This window comes from Periophthalmus magnuspinnatus, chromosome 10 (genome assembly GCF_009829125.3).
Source record: "Periophthalmus magnuspinnatus isolate fPerMag1 chromosome 10, fPerMag1.2.pri, whole genome shotgun sequence".
Classification (NCBI taxonomy): domain Eukaryota; kingdom Metazoa; phylum Chordata; class Actinopteri; order Gobiiformes; family Gobiidae; genus Periophthalmus; species Periophthalmus magnuspinnatus.
The window spans coordinates 36,472,656-36,496,332 of NC_047135.1; the positions used below are offsets into that span (position 1 = coordinate 36,472,656).

At 44.2% G+C, this 23,677-nt stretch overlaps 1 protein-coding gene across 1 annotated transcript in view; it reads right to left on the bottom strand.

Annotated features, from left to right (window-relative positions):
* Positions 1–23,677, bottom strand: part of col23a1a (collagen type XXIII alpha 1 chain a) — a 152,785-nt gene that overhangs the window by 27,188 nt on the left and 101,920 nt on the right. The window contains exons 3-5 of the mRNA XM_055224789.1: positions 17,015–17,059; positions 9,253–9,260; positions 7,730–7,756 (exon numbers count right to left, since the gene is read on the bottom strand). Of these exons, the coding sequence (XP_055080764.1) occupies positions 7,730–7,756; positions 9,253–9,260; positions 17,015–17,059 (80 nt within the window). The remainder of the gene's footprint in view (positions 1–7,729; positions 7,757–9,252; positions 9,261–17,014; positions 17,060–23,677) is intronic.

Genomic DNA, 23,677 nt, shown 5'->3' on the forward strand with positions numbered 1-23,677 from the left:
ACCCCCCCCCCCCCCCCCCCCCCACACACACACACACACACCAGTGCACACAGACACTGAACACGTTGGATCTTCTACCAGAAAAGTTACACACTGCACCTTTTCTCTCACTTTTTATTACAGTTTAGAAACTGTCCAACAATGAACTATTATTATTATTATTATTATTATTATTATTATTTTATTATTATTATTATTATTATTATTATTATTATTATTATTATTATTATTATTATTATTATTAACATTATTATTATTATTATTATTATTATTATTATTATTATTTTATTAAACTATTATTTTGTGACTTTTTCTACATCACTGTCCTCAGCACAAAGGAGCAGCCGACTCAGCACCTCCCCCCTCACCTCCCCCTCACCTCCCTCCTCCCCCTCACCTTCACCTCCTGCACTAAACACGTTTGGAAAATCCTCTGAGTGTGTGTGAACCCCAGTGTACTTCCTGTGTGTGAGTGTGTGTGTTTTCCCTGTGCAGGGGCATTTGTGTGTATATCTGTGTGTGCGTCTGTCTATGTGTGTGTGCATCTGTGTGTGTGTCTGTGTCTGTGTGTGTGTGTCTGTGTCTGTGTGTGTGTGTCTGTGTGTGTCTGTGCTTTGTTAATTATGTCTAATCTCTGGTCCTGGGGCACAGACGTGTAATGAAGCGATTCCAGTGTAATTGTTGAGGAGGCAGCGAGAAACCACTGAGTCTGCACCCAGAGCAGACGGCTCCCACAGACGAGTCCCACAAACGAGTCCTAACAACGAGTCCCACAGACGAGTCCCACAGACGAGTCCCACAGACGAGTCCCACAGACGAGTCCCACAGACGAGTCCCACAGACGAGTCCCACAGACGGCTCCTCACAGCCTCCTGTACGAGCTCACACACACATCACACACACACACACACAGACACTGGGGTGAGGTGGGTGAAGTGTCTTGCCCAAGGACACAATGACAGTGCTCATTTGTTGGAGTTGGAATAATATCTGGGGCCTCAGAGTGAGGAGGTCTGGGGTTTGGTCCTCAGCGTCTGTCACATCAACAAAAAACACCCTGAGAGCGGCTCCTGAGCGGCTCCCGAGCGGCTCCCGAGCGGCTCCCGAGCGGCTCCCGAGCGGCTCCTGAGCGGCTCCTGGGTCAAATGCAGAGCAGAACTACAGTTTCTCTGTGTCTTTGTTTTAAATCTTCAGATTAATCCGCCGCGTCAGATCAAATGAGTTTGAAAATGAAACACGAGTTTGCCGCAGCTCGACTCGTGTTTAGAGGAAAAACCTCCAAGTTTAACGACGCTCAAATATGTGATGTACGGAAAACACAACCCACTGCTTAGAAACGAGGAAAGAGTTTGAGATTCTGTGTTTGTCCGGAAAACGACTTCAAATAGTCGAGACGCAGAGTCGGGCCTGGCTTTAATCTGCGGCCGCGTGAACAATGGCGGAGCGTTTGTTTTTGCGTCCTGAGGTCCTCCGTCTGTCACAGCCCGGCGCTGCTGTACACAGAGCGGCGGCGGGCTCCGGATGAACGAGACCGCGGCGGGGGGCGGACTGTTTGACAGAGGAGGCTAATTTAGTGAAACTCAAAGCGCCGCGTGTGATTGATGAAAGGAAGAAGTGACGAGGTTAAACGAGGGAAACACACCAGCCCTTCGTTAAAACTGTTTATCATATTATTATTCTCCCTGACGCTGAACGTAAAAGTCTGATTAACGTCACGCCGCAGAGACACGTGAGGACCACCTGAGGACGAGACACCGCACGCAGACTCCACGCCGCCGGACGCTCGGGCTCAGCTGTCCGACATATTTGTTTGTGAGGATTTGAGATTTTTGGAATCAGAACGAGAAAGTGATGCAACGTCCAGAGAAAAGGATCAGCCGCCACTTTGATTCTTTAATGATTTAATTTTAAGACTTTGGAAACCACGGAAACCGACCTGACGACAACAATAAGACGTCAACGCGCTGGACGTCTGCCGTTTATTATGTTTGATCAAAGATTAGATTTAGTTTAACGTGTTTCTGCGTGTGCCAGGTCATGTGTGTGAAACTAGTGTCTGGATTTAAACAAAAATGAAATCATCAAACACATTTGTCCCAGAAGTTCAAAGCTCAGACAAAGTGACCCCAGAGCCATAAAAAACAAAAGTCCTGATATTAAACATGTCAGTGATCTCCTCTTTCTTCAGACGAGAACAAACTGAACGCAAGAAAAAGCAGCGTCACAGTGAGAACTGTCCAGGGGCACCACAAGGCTCCAGTTTAGGCCCACTGCTTTTTACTATATTTATGAATATGAGTCTGAGACTAAACCAGGACTGAACCAGGACTAAACCAGGACTAAACCAGGACTAAACCAGGAATAAACCAGGACTAAACCAGGACTAAACCAGGACTGAACCAGGACTGAACCAGGACTAAACCAGGACTAAACCAGGACTAAACCTGGACTAAACCAGGACTGAACCAGGACTAAACCAGGACTAAACCAGGACTAAACCGGGACTGAACCAGGACTAAACCAGGACTAAACCAGGACTAAACCGGGACTGAACCAGGACTAAACCAGGTCTAAACCAGGACTAAACCTGGTGAGTCAGTGTTTGAGTTTTGTTCACTTTAAACCTTCTCTCTTCCTGTGGATGTGACTCAGGCCTCGACTTTGACGATGTTTAAATCCAGACTGTTCTGTTTCTCTGCTGTGACTCAGGGGTTTATTCTGCACTTTTCTCCTTTAATGTTGATGTTTATGATGATTATTTATGTTTTGTTTTGTGTGATTTTAATGTCCTTATTCTGTAAAACACAGTCAGTGACTTTGTACAAATTGTTCTGTTCAAATAAACTGGCCTTGAATTGATTAGTTGTAATTTAAGACAAATCCTCAAACATTTAATGAAAACCAGATTTCCCTTAAAGCTCTTGATGCAAAGAAAACTAAAAATATGATTTCATTTCTAAAAAAAAACATTTAATTGATGTGTAAAGTGTGAAGCTTCTCAAAAAAGTAACTCATTTGAAGGATCAGAGCCACAGCAGCGTTTTAATAAAGTGATGAACATTTATGACATTTATGACATTTATGACATTTATGACATTTATGAGCTGTTTTTACTGTTTAAATGAACCTGTGCAGTGTGTGTGTTTGTTTGTGTTTGTTTTGTGTTTGTTTATTTGTGTTTGTTTGTGTTTGTTTGTTTGTTTTGTGTTTTTTGTTTGTTTTGTGTTTGTTTGTGTTCGTTTGTGTTTTTTGTGTTTGTTTGTTTGTTTTGTGTTTGTTTGTTTGTTTGTGTTTGTTTGTGTTTTGTGTTTGTTTGTGTTTGTTTGTTTGTTCTGTATTTGTTTTGTGTTTGTTTTGTGTTTGTTTTGTGTTTGTTTTGTGTTTGTTTTGTGTTTGTTTGTTTTGTTCTGTATTTGTTTTGTGTTTGTTTGTTTTGTGTTTGTTTGTTTGTTTTGTGTTTGTTCTGTGTTTGTTTGTGTTTGTTTTGTATTTGTTTTGTGTTCGTTTTGTGTTCGTTTGTGTTTGTTCTGTATTTGTTTTGTGTTTGTTTTGTGTTTGTTTTGTGTTTGTTTGTTTGTTTTGTGTTTGTTTTGTGTTCGTTTGTGTTTGTTTGTTTTGTTCTGTATTTGTTTTGTGTTTGTTTGTTTTGTGTTTGTTTGTTTGTTTTGTGTTTGTTCTGTATTTGTTTTGTGTTTGTTTGTTTTGTGTTCGTTTGTGTTTGTTTTGTGTTTGTTTTGTGTTTGTGTTTGTTTGTTTGTTTTGTGTTCGTTTGTGTTTGTTTTGTGTTTGTTTTGTGTTTGTGTTTGTTTGTTTGTTTTGTGTTCGTTTGTGTTTGTTTTGTGTTTGTTTGTTTGTTTTGTGTTTGTTTGTTTTGTTCTGTATTTGTTTTGTGTTTGTTTTGTTGTGTATTTGTCCACTCTTCGTGTAAATCACAGTCTGGTCTTTCTTGGTCTTTCTTTGCATAAATATCAGTTCATTTTTATCTCAGTTCATTTTGTTTTTCTGAACTCGACCCTCGTCCGTCGGCTTCTCCAAAGACTTTTTGTGGCGAGTTACAAAAGGAAGGGCATCTGGTGTAAATCTGTGCCGCAGTCCCCTGGTTCTGTGCGGTTTATCGTCACAGCAGCTGATTGGTTGAAAAAGCCAAAGTAAAACATTTAAACAGAAGAACATGTTTGTGATCAATGTGACGACCATAATGGCTCAAAACTGCGATCACGGTTACACAATCCGAGCGCACTCTGTGTCTGCTTTACTTCACCCTGGAGTTTACACCGAAGCCTCGCTGCAGACCGCTGCAGACCGCTGACCGCTGCAGGCGCTGGTTTGACTCAGGTGCCCTCCCGGTGCAGAGCTCTGGCCTTTGTTAGACAAACATAAACTGCAGCGTCCTCCATCTGCACGGAACAAACAGAACTGCTCCAAAAGCATCGAAGATTTAAACTTTCAACGGCCGAAACACGATCGTCTCTGTGAGCTACCAGACGTTATGATTAATCTCCTACACACACACCCACACACACACACCCACACACACACACACGCACACACGCACACAACCCCCCCCACACACCCACACCCCTACACACACACACACCCACCCCCACCCACACACCACACATACACACGCACACACACATTTGGAACGACGTCTTTAAGATGCAGCCAAATGTTAAAGCTCCTGTACCTGATTCAAAATCAATCAATCAACATTTATTTATAGAGCACTTTACAACACTCAAAGTGACCAAAGTGCTTCCCAGTAAAATCAAATTAAAACAAGTTAAAATCATACTAAAACAGTAAAATAGGAGAATAAAATAGAATAAAATACATTAATACAACAAAATATAAATAATGATAATGTGTCACAACATTACTAGGTGTTGAAGGCCAGTCTGAATAAATATGTTTTGAGCCTGGATTTAAAAAGACCAAAGTCAGTAATGGTGCACATCAGGGGGCAGTTTGTTCCAAAGTTTGGGCCAAACCACAGAGAAGATCACCCCAGTGTTTGTATTTAGTTTTCGGAACTTCCAAAAGGAGTTGATTCGATGACCTCAAGGCCCGGTTTGAATTTCGGACCAACAGTTCATCCAGGTGGGGCGGGGCGAGGCCATTAAGAACTTTAAAAACAAAAAGTAAAATTTTAAAATCAACTCTAAAAGAAACAGGAAGCCAATGGAGTGAATAAAGGACTGGGGTGATGTGTTGGCGTCTGGATGTGTTGGTTAAAAATCGTGCTGCAGCATTTTGCACAAGTTGGAGGCGACTCAGGGACGACTGAGAGACACCAACATAAAGTGAATTACAATAATCTATTCTAGAGCTGATAAAAGCATGAATCGTTTTCTCAAGGTCATTGCGGTTTAAAAATGGCTTAACTTTTGTTAAAAGATGTAGCTGAAAAAAGCTCTGACCACGCTGTCAATTTGTTTGTCAAATTTAAAAGCGTTGTCAAGAATGACCCCGAGATTTGTGAAAATGTGAACATCTAAACGACTTCACTCGCTCCAAACTTATTCCTCATTCCCAACACGAGCATAATCCTAATTATTCACCGAGACGAGACCAGAGCAGAGTTTAACTGTCACTAGCATGCTAACAGAGCTACTTCCTGGTTGAGGGAGGATTAAATGCTTTGAGTGTCCAGCACACACACGAGTCTGTGTCTAAACTCGATGAGACTCATGAAAAGGCCCAGGTCCTTTAAGTCTCACGTCTTTGTTTCATGATCAAACTTCAAATATTGAATCGATTCCTGTGTTTAACTCGTGTCTCACTTTCACCACCAGATGTCCCTGTGGATAATTACAGCTGTTTCCACAATGACAAAGAGAAAGACGTAAAAAGTCACAGACAAACAAACTCACAAAAGCTCAGACGGATTTGAAGAGCTCCACCTGGGTGTAATTAGAGCAGGCATTTCCCGTCAGGAGGGAGCGCTCTGCCAGGCAGGACCCACCCGGGACTCGGGCCCAAACAGGACCTAAAGAGGACCTGAACTGGACCTGAACTGGACCTGAACGGGACCTGAACAGACCAGGGACCCGGGACCAGGGACCCGGGCAAATTGCGGATCCAAATGGGACTGAGCCAGGACTCAGCCGCCTCTGGGGACTGGACAGTCCCAGTGAGACTTTAACTGTCTGAGTTTAACCCCAGACTCAGAGATGATCACGGCCGTGTCACACACACAAGTGTGACATAACATCACACACACAAGTGTGACATAACATCACACACTTTAACACAGAAACAGGCCTTTCATAAAAGATCCACAGGTTTATTCATCAACAATATTAATATTTATATATATATATAAATACTACATAACTCCATACATCTTGGTTCATATCTCTGATATATCTGACGTCTGTATTTATTCGTGGTTGTATTTAGGTCGTCGTGTTTCTGCTGAGTTCACGTGAGTCTAAAAACACGACGTCGTCTCTGATGAGGATTTAATGAAACTAAAACACAAACAGCAGAGATGAGATGATTTAAGACTGTCCACTAGAGGCCGCCACCTGTCAGAGGGGCGGGGCACAGGGGGGCAGAGGGGCAGAGGGGGCGGGGCTCTGGAGCGTCTGCTCTGACCAGCTGTTCTGGATGTCCACAGTTACAGTATATTATTACAACATTACTAAAGTCAATTTAAAACTGACGCACACAAGGCAAGTGTGTGTCTGACACACACATACACACTCATGCACTCACACACTCACACACACACACCCCCTCACACACACACCCCCACACACACACACACACTACTAAAGTACTTTTATCTGAGGGGTTATTTTTATCATGTTCTTAAACTCGGACTAAAGTTTTCAAGTTCAAGTAAAAAAATAAACAAAGAAAAATGAAAAAACTGATTCATGTTTTTTCTGTTGAACCAAAATATGAATCATGTTGAATCTCAGCACATGTGTGAAATACTTTTACTTTGTACTCTTAAAGTACATTTTAAACAGGGACTTAAATACTTTTACTGAAGTAGATTTTTCTGCGTGATATTTTTACTTTTACTTAAGTAACAAAACTGAGCACTTATGTTTGTTTTTGCATGTTCTGAATTTCACCATAAACATGAGATAATTATAAATATAAAATGTCTGTGTGCGTCTGTGTGCGTCTGTGTGTGTGTGTGTGTCTGTGTGCGTCTGTGTGCGTCTGTGTGCGTCTGTGTGTGTCTGTGTGCGTCTGTGTGCGTCTGTGTGTGTCTGTGTGCGTCTGTGTGCGTCTGTGTGCGTCTGTGTGCGTCTGTGTGTGTGTGTGTGTCTGTGTGTGTCTGTGTGTGTCTGTGTGTGTGTGTGTGTCTGTGTGTGTCTGTGTGCGTCTGTGTGCGTCTGTGTGCGTCTGTGTGCGTCTGTGTGCGTCTGTGTGCGTCTGTGTGCGTCTGTGTGCGTCTGTGTGCGTCTGTGTGTGTCTGTGTGCGTCTGTGTGCGTCTGTGTGCGTCTGTGTGCGTCTGTGTGTGTCTGTGTGTGTCTGTGTGCGTCTGTGTGCAACTAAAAACATCGACTAATGAAACAGAAACAAACACGAAGAAAACTGCTCTGAAAATCAAGTCAAACTGTGAAAAAGAATCAGATTAAATGAAGAATCAGACTGAAGAAGACGAGAAGGGGCAGAAGAAGAAGAAGAAGAAGAGGGAGAAGAAGAAGAAGAGGGAGAAGAAGAAGAAGAAGGAGCGTCAGAGTGAATAAAACAAATGAGATTTACCGGGTATCCGTCTCGTCCGCTCTTTCCCTGAGGAGGTCACACACCAAACACACGAGTGAGAACAAAAACACACCAGCATTTTACACACAGGACCACAGAGGACCACAGAGGACCACAGAGGACCACAGAGGACCACAGAGGACCACAGAGGACCACAGAGGACCGCACAGGACCACAGAGGACCACAGAGGACCACAGAGGACCACAGAGGACCACAGTGGACCACAGAGGACCGCACAGGACCACAGAGGACCACAGAGGACCACACAGGACCACAGAGGACCACAGAGGACCGCAGAGGACCACAGAGGACCGCAGAGGACCACAGAGGACCACAGAGGACCACAGAGGACCACAGAGGACCACAGTGGACCGCAGAGGACCACAGAGGACCACAGTGGACCGCAGAGGACCACAGAGGACCACAGAGGACCGCACAGGACCACAGAGGACCACAGAGGACCACAGAGGACCACAGAGGACCACAGAGGACCGCACAGGACCACAGAGAACCACAGAGGACCACAGAGGACCACAGAGGACCACAGTGGACCGCAGAGGACCACAGTGGATCAGAGTGGACCACAGAGGACCACACAGGACCACAGAGGACCACACAGGACCACAGAGGACCACAGAGGACCACACGGGACCACACAGGACCACAGAGGACCACAGAGGACCACACGGGACCACAGAGGACCACAGAGGACCACAGAGGACCACAGAGGACCACAGAGGACCACAGAGGATCAGAGTGGATCTACTAATGGGCCATAGAAGACTATAGTAGTGGACCATAGTGGACCGTAGTGGGCCGTAGTGGGCCGTAGTGGACCATAGTGGACCATAGTGGGCCGTAGTGGGCCGTAGTGGGCCGTAGTGGACCACAGTGGACCACAGCAGATGCCTGATCTTCTCACAGCTCCGTACAATCAGGTTAGTTCTTCCCAAGTGGCAAAATATGCTTTGAATGTTAATCCCCGGGGAGAAGTTTATCTGCGTCGTTTCACGGTTCGTTCTGAAGGAGCCACCTGCCGAGATCGTTTGCCATTAAACTCCGGCCCAGCTACATGTTTCCGGGGCATGGACTTTCTGACCCATTTCTGCACATCTGATCTGAGCCACATGTGTCTGAATTTATATTTAAAAATCATCATTGTGTTTTAGATCCAAACCTAAAGGTCACGTGACCAGCAGAGCCAATGAGGCGATTACGACTATTGTTTACATGTTTATGTGCAGAATATGAAAAATACTGCTGCTCATTTGGTTTTATGGGCAGTGTTAGCGGAGGTTAGCATCACAGAGGGCCCATGTGCCGCTCGCTGCTCCGTGGTGGTCCTCGGGCCCTCAGAGTGACAGGTTTGTGTGCGTGAATGAATCTGGTTTTACAACCGACCAGACGGGACGCTCTTTGAGTCCTGTACATGTGTCAAAGCGCTCAGCCCCAAGAGCAAACCAGCGGCACCGGAACAATTCACTCAGATACAACCTGGACATGGAGGAGATGTGGTACTTACAGGAGGACCTGGAACACACAGAGGAAACAGGGTCAGAAGAGCGAGGTCACACGCCAAACTCAGGAGGAAAACTTAAACAAATAAGTCTCATTTTCATCTGTATCTTTACATTTAACACTGAAATACTTTACTCCAAAATACAAACTGGTACTTTAATACTTTTTCATGTGATACTTTAGTCGAGTACTTCATCCACTGCTGTAAACTGATTTTGCTTGTTCTGAATTTCCTCTGGAGCCATAAGCGTGTGATGTGTGATTTTAGATTATTATGAGATATCATCATCATAATAATCATCATCATTCTCTGGACAGTTCTTCTTCTTCTAAAACTCTGATGTTTTGACCTGGTTGTGGCTCATTTCTCTGGAAACACTGGATCCACATGAGACAAAAACACAAAAGCTCATTGTTTTTTCTGAAGCTTTAAAGTGGAGCCGTGTTTCGATTAAAACACAAGAGTCTTGTGTCGTTCGTGACCCGATTCAACAGTGTTTTTGTTTTTTTTCTACATTCACGACTCAAAGCTTTTTACACCAAGAGCCACACACACAAACTGAAAACGCTCTACCAACTGAGCCACCGTTTGGTTATTTACTTTAAAAACACGTCAATCTATAGAATTTATTTTTGTTTTTTTCAGGTCGGTTCAAAAGGACAGAGACCGGGTCAAACGTCTCACAAAAAGACTCTTAAAATAAACACTAGACTTAAATATAATCTGTTTTTTTTTTATATCTGGGGTCCGAGGCACAGGCGACATTCAGAATACCACATTTATCACATTATTATTGCATCGACAGTGAAATGTTCTGAGCTGTTCCTCCGTCTGATTCTGTCACTTCCGACCGAACGTTTCTTCATTTACATTTATCATTTTAATAAACTCACAGTGATGAATGTGACGTGGCTCCCGCGCTCGCTCCATCTGGGAGCCGTATTAGAGCCGTAGGATTAGAAACGATGTGAACGTTTATATTTGTTTACTCTTGTGTGTGATCCAAAAGAGGCTGGCAGCGAACAGGCCTCGTACTCAATAAAACAGACCCAGAAAAGAGCCGTTTGACACGAAACACAAGTGAAATGTGCGTCTGGTTTGTGTATCAGCGCGAGGGGAGTGTCCAGGGAGTGTCATGACGCCGCACGTCCAGCTCGTTAGCAGAACACGAGAGATACACACTCCTGGACGGTGTTTAACGTTAAAACACAAACTGCTCCTTTATAGATGTTTGGACCAGATTAAGAGGTCAGAGGTCAGAGGTCAGGGCGCTCCACCTGTGTCCTCAGAGCTCAGGGCGCGTCAGAGCAAACACTTTGGATAAAATCAGAAAATATAAAACAAACAAACCCATGAATCAAATATGATCAACTCTGAGCTGATTCTCTGAGGCTTTAAACGTCTGTGAAGTTTGTGTCCATTTTATTTACTGTCCAGCCCCACGTAAAATAACACAACGACAACGAAGGCGTCCAGGATACGGTCAACAGACGACCTTTAATCATCGCACTGGACTAACACGCAGTCCTATGTCGTAGTAGTTTAAAAAGTACTCAGAGGTAACAGAGGTAGTACTTCATTAGATTTTGAAGTAAAGACTAAATTTAAATCGTTGCAGGAAGTGAAGAAGAGACTTGGACGAGCCAAATGTCTTCAGTCCTACGTCGATTTGTCCAGTGACAGACTCAGGGACACTCGGACATTTAGAAGTAGTAGTACTATCAGAACTGCAGTGGGGGTAATAAAAGTACTGTGTTTGTCACGATGAGACGAGATTTTTGTCAAAAGAAGAAAAAACTGTAGATTGGACATTTTACTGCAAAACTCACAGCTGTGGAAGACAAATGGATGGGTGGAGGGTGGAGTGGAGGGTGGGTGTTTGGTTGGTGGGTGGGGAGTTGGTTGGTGGGTTGGTTGGTGGGTGGGGAGCTGGTGGGTGGGTTGTTTTGTGGGTGGGTTGTCCATCAGTTCTACGTCTGAATTCAATTGTTGCCTAATGTCATAAAACCAATAGATTCATCTTAATTATCTCTAATGAAACACGAGTCGTTTTATTTGAGTTTAAATCAAAAGCTTCACATTTTGATTCACACATTTTGTGTAAATCAGAAACAGCGACTCTGGTTTGTGTTTGTGAACAAAGCGGCTCACACATACGGCTCACACAAACGGCTCGATCACAAGTTACATACACTTTATAAAAACACAAATACAATTTTTTCTCACTGTCCGACATGAAATCAGACTAAACTTTTCCTGTTTTAGGTCGATTACGATTATCAAAATTATTTCTATTTGTTAAATTCCAGAATAATGAGAAAAACATTTTTTATTTTTCCTGACTTTCTTCAGAGTCAGAAGTTCACACACATTTCATTTGTATTTGTCCCATTGTCTTTAAACTGTGTGACTTGGGTCAAATATTTTGGATTTTCCTTCCACAAACTTCTCACAATAGTTGCAGGAGTTTTGTCCCATTCGTCCAGACAGAGCTGGTGTAACTGAGCCCAGTTTGTGTCCGTCTCACTCGCACAGGCCTTTTCAGGTCCGTTCATACATTTTCAACAGGACTGAGGTCAGGAGTTTGGACACTCCAGAACAGTGACTTTGTTATCCTTAAGCCTCTTTGTTATCCTTAAGCCTCTTTGTTATCCTTAAGCCTCTTTGTTATCCTTACGCCTCTTTGTTATCCTTAAGCCTCTTTGTCACCAGTTTGGCCGTATGCTTCAGGTCATTGTCCATTTGGAGACACATTTGTGCCTGACCTTTGACCTCCTGGCTGATGTCTTGGTTTTGGTTTTGACACAGGAGTAAATGTTCTGACCAGGTCAAACTCTAAACGTGCAGAGCTGTGAGTTTTTGAGCTCGTTTTGGAAAACGTGACAACACTTTGACTCTTCAGGGGTTTTGTAAAACAAACAGAGGCTAAAGTCTTTTATTATTGTAGAAAAGAAGAATAAAACATCTGATTTGTATTTATCGAAGTGTATTTTTGTCTTGTGAGTCGCCTCTCCACAGACCTAACACGTCCACAGAGCTAGATAAGTACAATGCTGTACTCTGGAACATTACAGGCAAAGTGATAACATCTCCATGGAGACCACAGACTGTATAAAGATGCAGACTGAGCGTGTCGGCACACACTTCCTGTTTGGAAAGCGCCGATTAGCGGTTAGCAGTTAGCTACATCCATTTATAGAACAGTCTATGTGGCAGACGCTCCATCAGAAAAGTTACAGAGTGCATCTTTAAAGGCAGTGTCTTCGTAAAGCTGTTTTAACTCGTCGCCAGTGTGTTTGTGTGTGTTTGTGTGTGTTTGTGTGTGTTTGTGTGTGTTTGTGTGTGTTTGTATTTGTTTGTATTTGTTTGTATTTGTTTGTTTATTGGGAAACCCTCTTCGGTCTCACAGAAGGACTTCATTGTGCAACAGATTCTTCAGCGTAAACCAGACGTGAAACGTGAGAACGTTACTTCAACAAGACGAGTCTCTGAGCCATAAACACAATCACACAGCGCCCAGATTTAAGCCACGCCGCGGTAAAACCAAACGACGACCAGAGCCGCCAAACTAAACTAATCCTCCAGGAGCGACCGGGACAAACATCTCAACTCTACCACTCCAGAATGGGTCAGATTAACACAAGTTCTGCAGGTCGGGTCAGGTTTGTGGAGATGGAGCTGCGGTTGGAGCTGCGGTTGGAGCTGCGGTTGGAGCTGCGGTTGGAGCTGCGGTTGGAGCTGCGGTTGGAGCTGCGGTTGGAGCTGCGGTGGTGTCAGAGTTGAGGTTGTCTCATAAATGTAAATGTTCGTATAAGAGCCGAGCGAGAGGCTTTGGTTCAGGAGGAGCTTCAGTCACGTTTCCTCATCATGTTTGAGTTTAAATGTTTCAGTCTGAAGCTTCACGAGTCGCGTCTGGTCCAGGGCAGATCCTCAGTGTCCCACAAATCACAGTGAAATTTGAGGGAACTATGGGTAAACCGCCAGAAGAAGAATAAGAAGAAGAAGAAGAAGAGAACATGAGAGATCAGAGGAGGATGAAGAGGTGAAAGAAAAAGATGAAACTGTAGAAGTTCAGACGTATCAGTGAAAACGAGGACAGATCTGAGCGACGTGTAAAGAGGAAACGACAGGAATCACTCGAAACGTTTGTGTGAATCAGAGGAACAAACAGTGATATAAGAGGCTCTTTGCGGCTCTTTACGGCTCTTTACGGCTCTTTACGGCTCTGTAAGGCTCTTTACGGCTCTTTAAGGCTCTTTACGGCTCGGCTCTTTACGGCTCGGCTCTTTACGGCTCTTTAAGGCTCTTTATGGCTCTTCAAGGCTCTTTATGGCTCTTCAAGGCTCTTTACGGCTCTTTAAGACTCTTTAAGGCTCTTTAAGGCTCTGTAAGGCTCTTTACGGCTCTTTAAGGCTCTTTACGGCTCTGTAAGGCTCTTTACGGCTCTTTAAGGCTCTGTAAGGCTCTTTAAGGCTCTTTACGGCTCTTTAAGGCTCTGTAAGGCTCTTTAAGGCTCTTTACGGCTCGGCTCTTTACGGCTCTGTAAGGCTCTGTAAGGCTCTTTATGGCTCTTCAAGGCTCTTTACGGCTCTTCAAGGCTCTTTACGGCTCTTTAAGACTCTTTAAGACTCTTTAAGGCTCTTCAAGGCTCTTTACGGCTCTTTATGGCTCTTTAAGGCTCTTTAAGGCTCTTTATGGCTCTTTAAGGCTCTTTAAGGCTCTTTATGGCTCTGTAAGGCTCTTTACGGCTCTTTACGGCTCTGTAAGGCTCTGTAAGGCTCTGTAAGGCTCTTTACGGCTCTTTAAGGCTCTTTACGGCTCTGTAAGGCTCTTTAAGGCTCTTTACGGCTCGGCTCTTTACGACTCTGTAAGGCTCTTTACGGCTCTTTACGGCTCTTTAAGGCTCTGTAAGGCTCTTTAAGGCTCTTTACGGCTCGGCTCTTCAAGGCTCTTTATGGCTCTTCAAGGCTCTTTACGGCTCTTTACGGCTCTTTAAGACTCTTTAAGGCTCTTCAAGGCTCTTTACGGCTCTTTAAGGCTCTTTATGGCTCTGTAAGGCTCTTTAAGGCTCTTTACGGCTCTTTAAGGCTCTTTATGGCTCTGTAAGGCTCTTTAAGGCTCTTCACGGCTCTGTAAGGCTCTTTATGGTTCTGTAAGGCTCTTTACGGCTCTTTACGGCTCTCTGCTTCTCTTCTTCTGACAACAGCCACAAAACAGGATGTTATTTGAGCGTGCATGTGCGTAAGTGTGTCTTTAATTCTGTTGACGATACAGACACGGGAGCCGTTCGTGAGCCGCTCGTGAGCCGCTCGTGAGCCGCTCGTGAGCCGCTCGTGAGCCGCTCGTGAGCCGCTCGTGAGCCGCTCGTGAGCCGCTCGTGAGCCGCTCGTGAGCCGCTCGTGAGCCGTTCGTCTGGCTCCAGTCTGGCAAACACAAAACACTCCTCCCCTTTAAACAGCCGTGGGACAGGTGTCACCAAAGACTTTATACTTTTACTTTCAACAGATTTTGAGTCTGAGCAGAACCCGGTCAGCACGTCCCGCTGATTCATAGACGCGGCTTGTAAATCTCACCTCTGTATTTCACGTCAGGTGAGTCAGACACGCCGCTGAAATGATCCGAGTCGTAAACAGACAGCGCCGTCGTGGAAACGCACTGAGACTTTTACAGGTGTTTTATTAACACCAGCGAGAGGGACGCAGCTCCACAGATCTGACCTGTGACTTGTTTCCATAGAGATGGATAAGTGAATCCTCTCAAACCTCCATCTGAAAAGTTTAAACCCCAAATCTGAAATGAAACACTTTAAATCCACAGCAGAAGAATTTAACTGTGGAGTAAAGTGAAGCCCCGACCGGAGCCAAAGAAAAGAAACAAAAAAACATTAAATAAATAAACATTAAAACTGAACAAAACTAAATTTAACCCAAGAATAAAACAGAGACACGTCCAGAGACAGAGACACGTCCTGAGACAGAGACACGTCCTGAGACGTGTCTCTGCAGCATCCCGTTCAAATGACTCAAAGTCACAGAGTGCGTCTTTAAAGTTACAGAGTGCGTCTTTAAAGTTACAGAGTGCGTCTTTAAAGTCACAGAGTGCGTCTTTAAAGTTACAGAGTGCGTCTTTAAAGTTACAGAGTGCGTCTTTAAAGTCACAGAGTGCGTCTTTAAAGTTACAGAGTGCATCTTTAAAGTTACAGAGTGCATCTTTAAAGTCACAGAGTGCAAGTTACAGAGTGCGTCTTTAAAGTTACAGAGTGCGTCTTTAAAGTCACAGAGTGCATCTTTAAAGTTACAGAGTGCATCTTTAAAGTTACAGAGTGCATCTTTAAAGTCACAGAGTGCATCTTTAAAGTCACAGAGTGCGTCTTTAAAGTCACAGAGTGCATCTTTAAAGTCACAGAGTGCGTCTTTAAAGTTACAGAGTGCGTCTTTAAAGTTACAGAGTGCGTCTTTAAAGTTACAGAGTGCGTCTTTAAAGTTACAGAGTGCATCTTTAAAGTTACAGAGTGCATCTTTAAAGTCACAGAGTGCGTCTTTAAAGTCACAGAGTGCGTCTTTAAAGTCACAGAGTGCGTCTTTAAAGTCACAGAGTGCGTCTTTAAAGTTACAGAGTGCGTCTTTAAAGTTACAGAGTGCGTCTTTAAAGTTACAGAGTGCGTCTTTAAAGTTACAGAGTGCATCTTTAAAGTTACAGAGTGCATCTTTAAAGTCACAGAGTGCGTCTTTAAAGTCACAGAGTGCGTCTTTAAAGTCACAGAGTGCATCTTTAAAGTTACAGAGTGCATCTTTAACCCTCTGGTGAAGCTGAGGTTCCTGGTTCTTCAGGAAACGGCTGTGGTTTTGTCTTTGGTAACGATTTTGGCACGAGAGAATCTCATTAGCCGTTCAGCGCCGCAGCTGCTACCGCTCAGCCAAAGAGCCACATCTGGGCCGCGTTAGCGCGACCACATGGCCGAGGTTAGCGCCGTGTCGGCTCGACCGGGGAGGGGGCGGGGCCGGGGCCTACCTGCTCCGCCCACAGGTCAGACTCGTGTGAATATTTTTGTGTGAATATTTTGGGCATTTGGAGCCGATATAAAAATGTTCTGTTCTGAAGTAACAGAAGTGGAAGAAGTACTCAGTGTGATACTGAAGTAAAAGTACAGATACAGGGACAAAAATACTGCAGTAAAAGTATCACAAGAAAAAATCTACTTGTAAAGTAAAAGCGTCAAAGTACCTGTTTAAAAAAGTACTTAGAGTATTTGAGCCTCGTGGGGATTTTACAGCATTTTGTTCAACAGAAATAACGGAATATTTTTTTTTGTTTGCTCAAATTATGAACGTGTTAGAAATAAAAAAAAATACTTTTACTTCTGAGTCCAGTTAAATGTAGTGGAGTAGAAAGTACAGATACTGCTCTCAAATGTGAAGTAAAAGTAAAAAGTATCCACTTACTTACTTACGTACAGATATGTACATAGGCGCAGTACTTCATTACTTTTCCTTGTTCTACCAGTGCCTGTGTGGTGGTTTATGTTTTACATTTGGATCAGATTAATCCTGTAAAATGAACTTTGTTTCTCTACATTTTTCAAATATTTTGTTTTATTTTGTTTTATTTTCTTGCTGCCTGAAGTCAAAAGTCAAACTTGACTTTTTGGAGTAAATACATTTCGTTTGAGGTGAAGTCCAGAGCAGCAGAGGATGTCGAGGTCACTGAGGGGGGGGCACAGCAGAAACAGCACAAATAAACGCAGTGATTTGGGGGCGGGGCTTACCGGGTTCGCCTCTTCGTCCGATGCGTCCTCGTTTTCCCGGAGGTCCTGGAAAAACAAACAGAACAAAGACATAAATCCAACTGAAGATTAGCACCAGACAGAACGCAGAGCTAGCATGAACGCAGAGCTAACATGAACGCAGAGCTAGCATGAACGCAGAGCTAACATGAACGCAGAGCTAGCATGAACGCAGAGCTAGCATGAACGCAGAGCTAGCATGAACGCAGAGCTAACATGAACGCAGAGCTAGCATGAACGCAGAGCTAACATGAACGCAGAGCTAGCATGAACGCAGAGCTAGCATGAACGCAGAGCTAACATGAACGCAGGTCCAGGAACGAGGTCCAGGACTAAAGCAGGACTGAACTGGGTCAGGGGCAAAGACCCGGGTCTGCGGGGGCAAAGACCCGGGTCTGCGGGGGCAAAGACCCGGGTCTGCGGGGGCAATAATCTGCTCAGATTATAAACCAAAGTTCAAATCCCCCCCCCCCCCCCCCCCCCCCCCCCCCCCCCCTTGAGCCAGACACTTCTGCAGCTCGGCCTCAGGTTCAACTTTAAGTTTAAGAGACTGGTCCAAACAAACATCTGCAAACGTCAAGGTCCACAGACCCACAGACCCACAGAACCACAGACCCACAGACCCACAGACCCACAGAACCACAGACCCACAGACCCACAGACCCACAGAACCACAGACCCACAGACCCACAGACCCACAGACCCACAGTTCACAAAAGTGTGAACGCTTCTGTTTAAAACAAAAGTGTAAAACTCTTAAGATTTGTCAAAAAACGTTGAGTCCAAATTCTGTTTACATATTTATGTCCACGAGACTGAAGCTGTAAGTGTCCAGTCTCATGTCCAGTGTCCAGTCTCATGTCCAGTCTCATGTCCAGTGTCCAGTCTCATGTCCAGTCCCATGTCCAGTCTCATGTCCAGTGTCCAGTCTCATGTCCAGTCTCATGTCCAGTCTCATGTCCAGTCTCATGTCCAGTCTCATGTCCAGTCTCATGTCCAGTCTCATGTCCAGTCTGTAGATTCGTGCACTAAACTCTTCACGTATAAAAACTTGACACTTAAACTAAAGTCACAGAAAAACAGAAAAACAGAGAAAGACACAAGTTTAGAACGAAAAGAGTCTGTCTCCTCCTCTCTCCTCCTCCTCTCTTCCTCCTCTCTTCCTCCTCTCTCCTCCTCCTCCCTCTCCTCCTCTCTCCTCCTCCTCTCTACTCCTCCTCCTCTCTCCTCCTCCTCCCTCTCTCCTCTCTCCTCCTCTCTCCTCCTCCTCCTGCTCTCCTCTTCTCGCCTCCTCTCTCTCCTCCTCTCTCCCCCTCTCTCCTCTCTCCTCCTCTCTCCTCTCCTCCTCTCTCTCTCCTCCTCTCCCTCCTCCTCTCTCCTCCTCTCTCCTCCTCTCTCCTCCTCTCTCCTCCTCTCTCCTCCTCTCCTTCTCTCCTCTCTCTCTCCTCCTCTCTCCTCCTCTCTCCTCCTCTCCTCTCTCTCCTCCTCTCTCCTCTCTCCTCCTCCTCCCTCCTCCTCTGGTCACTGGGTCCATATTATTTCAGTTAAATGTTACAGAGCTGAGTTCAGGTGGTGACAGACTCAGGGACTGAATCAGTGATAATGTGAAAAACAGCAGAGTCCGAGTGGACGTTTGGACGTTTGGACGTTTGGACAGAGACACAGGAGCAGGACACGGAGACCACAGACTGTAGATCTACATAGACAGAGCTGACCTGCTGACCCCCGCTCTACAGGAAGTGACCAAGAGAGAACTTCAGCTCCATTGACTCTGTGTCCTCTGTGTCCCCTCTGTGTCCCCTCTGTGTCCCCTCTGTGTCCCCCCTGTCCCCTCTGTGTCCTCTGTGTCCCCCCTGTCCCCTCTGTGTCCTCTGTGTCCCCTCTGTGTCCCCCCTGTCCCCTCTCTCTGTCTCTGCTGCTTCAGACTCATTTCAGTCTTGAATCTTCGTCTTAACCGTCTGATGATCCTGTTTTTTTATTTCACTTTTCTGTCTGTAAATCCAGATCTGAACATTAAACAGACGGATCAGACTCGTTGTTTGGACGGAGCAGCTCAGAGTCGTTTCTAAATCACACACGAGGATCCCGAGTCGGGCCACGCCCCCTGACGTCGGGAGAAACACACGCGGTCGTGTTGGAGCAGATGGTCGTGTGTGTGGCGTCTTCGGGCTGAGACCTTGAGCTTCAGGCTCTGATACGACACAGATAGGAAACCACAAATAACTGAAGACATGTGACTTCTGCTGTTGGACCAGGTTTGTCCTTCACTGGGGCCGGTCCCTCCGAGGAGACCAACACGGCCCCTTCTCCAGTTTCAAACCGCACTCCGAGACGACAACATCCTGGACGCACAGAGCTCGTATAAAACGCCGCGGGCTCGGCCGAGGCGCAGGCCGTGGCGGTGAATCCCATTGTCTTCGTGTTTGATTTGGACGTAGAAAAAATGCTTCCTGCGAGTGCGGTCGCTCTTCAAAGTTTGACTCGGAGCCAGATCTTCAGAGTCTTCCCCAAAACACTTGAGATTTTTGTCAATCTGTAAAAGCGTTGGCCCCGTGCCGAGCTGGAGCGCGGCCAGCGCCGTCATTAGGCCGGATACTTCAGCACGGACGGGAAAATTGTTTCAAAAATGACCTCAATCACCACAAAACCAACTTTTCACTGAGCGCCCCTTAAACGTGCTGCTCTCGGACATTTTGTGTTTTTATTCTGACGTGAAAAATGTGAATCTGCTAAAGTCTCAGTGTGGACCCGACGTGACGGACGTGTTCTATCCACTCTGTAAAACCAACAAGCCGCTCTGTGATTGGCCGCTCTGTGATTGGCCGCGTGCTCCTGCATTTAAACAAAAGCACAGACACAAACGCACTGTGGAACTTTTCAGGAGGAGTTAATGAAAACTGGAATGACAGTTTGAGTCTCACAGATGAAAGCCGTCGTGTTTTTAGTAAAGAGCTTTGAGTCTTAAAGGAGGAAAAGTGTCGTTTAAAAATGTGAACATGACCTTGTTCCATTTACTGTGTTTGACTTGACGCTTCAAAATATTTGACTTACACATATAACGTGAGTAAATATTATATACTTGAGTAAAAATACTTTTGCCTCCTTGTTTGGTGTTTCTGAGACTCGATGAAGTCGACGTGTCTCACAGAACATACGTGTGGACCCAGAGTCTCGCCCTGTTCTCCACGAGGAGCCGTTCTGTTTAACCCAAACCACTGGGAACAATAAAGACCCTCTGAATATATCAGAATGTGATACTGAGACGAGGGACCGACCCGCTCCACCGCTGCGAGGTCTGATCCAAAACAAAGAAAATGTGATTTGTATGAGGCCGTTTGGGCGGAGTGAGCGCGGAAAGAGCAGAGTGAGGCCTGATTGTGAATTATAACTGAGGCAGATCAGAGTCTGGACTGATGAAAACTCACTGTAAATGAGCAGCGTGGGCAGGAAAAGTGGACGTAAACTGACCCAGGAAAATGTTTTAGAGCAAAAATGTTAAATTCATATTAACCCTCTACATGATCCTGGGGTTTTTATTTCACTTGTGTCTGTAAATCCAGATCTGAACATTAATAACAGACAAACCAGGCGTCTTCTTTCCTCGAGGTCGCTCTCTTTAGCCTTAGCGACAGGTTTGATTGACAGCGTTGCTAAGCGCTCAGCCTCTGGTCTGTGTGTGTAAACATCCTCATGATGGATTTACTTAATCATTTACTTGTAATCTTTATAATCTTTCTTAATTCCAATCACAAATGTTGGAACATAAAGCTGCAGAGTAAATCCGGTTGCGAGTGCGAGTCCATTGCTTCCTCATTAGCCCCTGTTGTTTACTCCACACTGAGCGTTTTGGACGGTCCAGATGACGGCAGCTGTTGTGTCTTTGCTCTAAACAAAACGACTTTCCCTTAAACTTCGGCTGATCTCTCGCCGTCTGCTCAGTGTTTTTCCAGCGTTTGTTCCAGGTCCTGGAGGACACATGCTGCGGAGTAAACAGCCCAAAAGGAGAGATTCCAGGACGGGGCAGATGTAGGAGGTGACTCACCAGGACTCAGGTCTCACAGCGGGCGCCGCTGACCTGAATAAAACCGTCCTGGACACTGACACGGCATAAACTTTTATCGACTCAAATCAAAACATCTTTCTTTTGCTAAACTCTACAAACTGCACAGAGCAGCTGTAGATAAAGTTTAACTCAGAGACGTGTTATTCACAGAAACGACACTGAAAACACGTCTGTTCTACTGAAGCTGCAGCTTTAAAGGCCCCAGAGAAACTGCACACACAGACACACACAAAACACACACAACACACACAACACACACAGACACTGAGTTAAATCTGTCCATACAGTTCTTCTCAGTGTGTCTTTCTGCTTATAAATAAGAAAGTATATATGTGTATATAAGTGTATATATGTGTATATATGTGTATATATGTGTATATGTGTATATGTGTATATATGTGTATATATGTGTATATATGTGTATATGTGTATATGTGTATATATGTGTATATATGTGTATATATGTGTATATGTGTATATGTGTATATATGTGTATATATGTGTATATATGTGTATATATGTGTATATGTGTATATGTGTATATGTGTATATATGTGTATATATGTGTATATATGTGTATATATGTGTATATGTGTATATGTGTATATATGTGTATATATGTGTATATATGTGTATATATGTGTATATGTGTATATGTGTATATATGTGTATATATGTGTATATATGTGTATATATGTGTATATATGTGTGTATATATGTGTATATATGTGTATATATGTGTATATGTGTATATATGTGTATATAAGTGTATATATGTGTATATGTGTATATATGTGTATATATGTGTATATATGTGTATATATGTGTATATATGTGTATATATGTGTATATATGTGTATATATGTGTGTATATATGTGTATATATGTGTATATGTGTATATGTGTATATGTGTATATATGTGTATATATGTGTGTATATATGTGTATATATGTGTATATGTGTATATATGTGTATATATGTGTATATATGTGTATATATGTGTATATATGTGTATATATGTGTATATATGTACACATATGTATATTTATACGCGGTCAGTGTGTAGTACTGCGCAGTAACAGCAGTAACAGGTGCGTCTGAGATGATGGAGGGATGGTCTGTTCCCACAGTGGAGGTCGGGGGCTCAGGGGCGGAGGCTAAATGTGGCCCTCCCTGTGGAGCCACCGTCACCTCCACCGAGGCGTTAAAGAGCAGCGTGTGTGTGTGTGTGTGTGTGTGTGAGGTGTTTAAGAGTTGCGTGACTGTACAGTGAGTGAGGTCAAAGGTCGCCTGACTCCAGAGCTACTGCTGAGAGCAGTTTGTCACAGAGTGGAGGCTTCAGGGCTGTGTTAGCATGAGGGTGTGTTATCGTGTTGGTGTGTTTGTGTGTTAGTGTGTTATTGTGTTATCGTGTTTGTGTGTTTGTGTGTCAGTGTGTGAGTGTGTGAGTGTGTGAGTGTGTGAGTGTGTGAGGTATGTTCTCGTCGCTCTGTGCTGTTACATTCTGTCTGTGCTGTTGGTAGAAAAAGTGAATTTGATAAGTTCAGACACACACACACACACCCACCCATACACACACACACACATCTCCAAATTATATCTTAAATCTGAATTTCAATGCCAAATTTATATTATTTCACTAAACACATTTTTATTATTATTTTTAAAAACGAGACGACGGCGCCGACACAATAATTAGCAAATTATGAACTTCACCAAAATGATTAGAATGAACTAGAAAAGATTTTTTAGTAAAACCTTAAATGTAACGATGATGAAGATGATGATGAAGAAGAAGAAGAAGAAGAAGAAGAAGAAGAAGAAGAAGATGATGATGATGTAACTATGTTTTTGTGAAATGAGGATCTTTATTTGTCATATTTGACGATTTGATCAGGACTAAAGTCTGTGTTTTACATGAGCTTCATCAAAGCTGCAGAGACGTCTGAGGTGTGACCTGTGTGACCTGCAGGAGGCGCTGTGGTCTACAGGGTCACACACAGGGGTCAATGTGGAGGTCAGGACCAGGGTCATGTCTGTGGACCAATCAGAACAGCCCTAAACCTGCAGATCTGAGACGAGCAAACGCAGCTCCAAATAAAACAGATTCAACACAAACACGGACCAGACGGGATTATCTGCACACGCAACACACAGCCAGAACATACAACACCAGAACATACAACACCACAACATACAACACCAGAACATACAACACCAGAACATACACCAGAACATACAACACCAGAACATACACCAGAACATACAACACCAGAACATACACCAGAACATACAACACCAGAACATACACCAGAACATACACCAGAACATACAACACCAGAGCATACAACACCAGAACATACAACACCAGAACATACACCAGAACATACAACACCAGAGCATACAACACCAGAACATACAACACCAGAACATACACCAGAACATACAACACCAGAACATACAACACCAGAACACACAACACCAGAACATACAACACCAGAACATACAACACCAGAACACACAACACCAGAACATACAACACCAGAACATACAACACCAGAACATACAACAGAACATACAA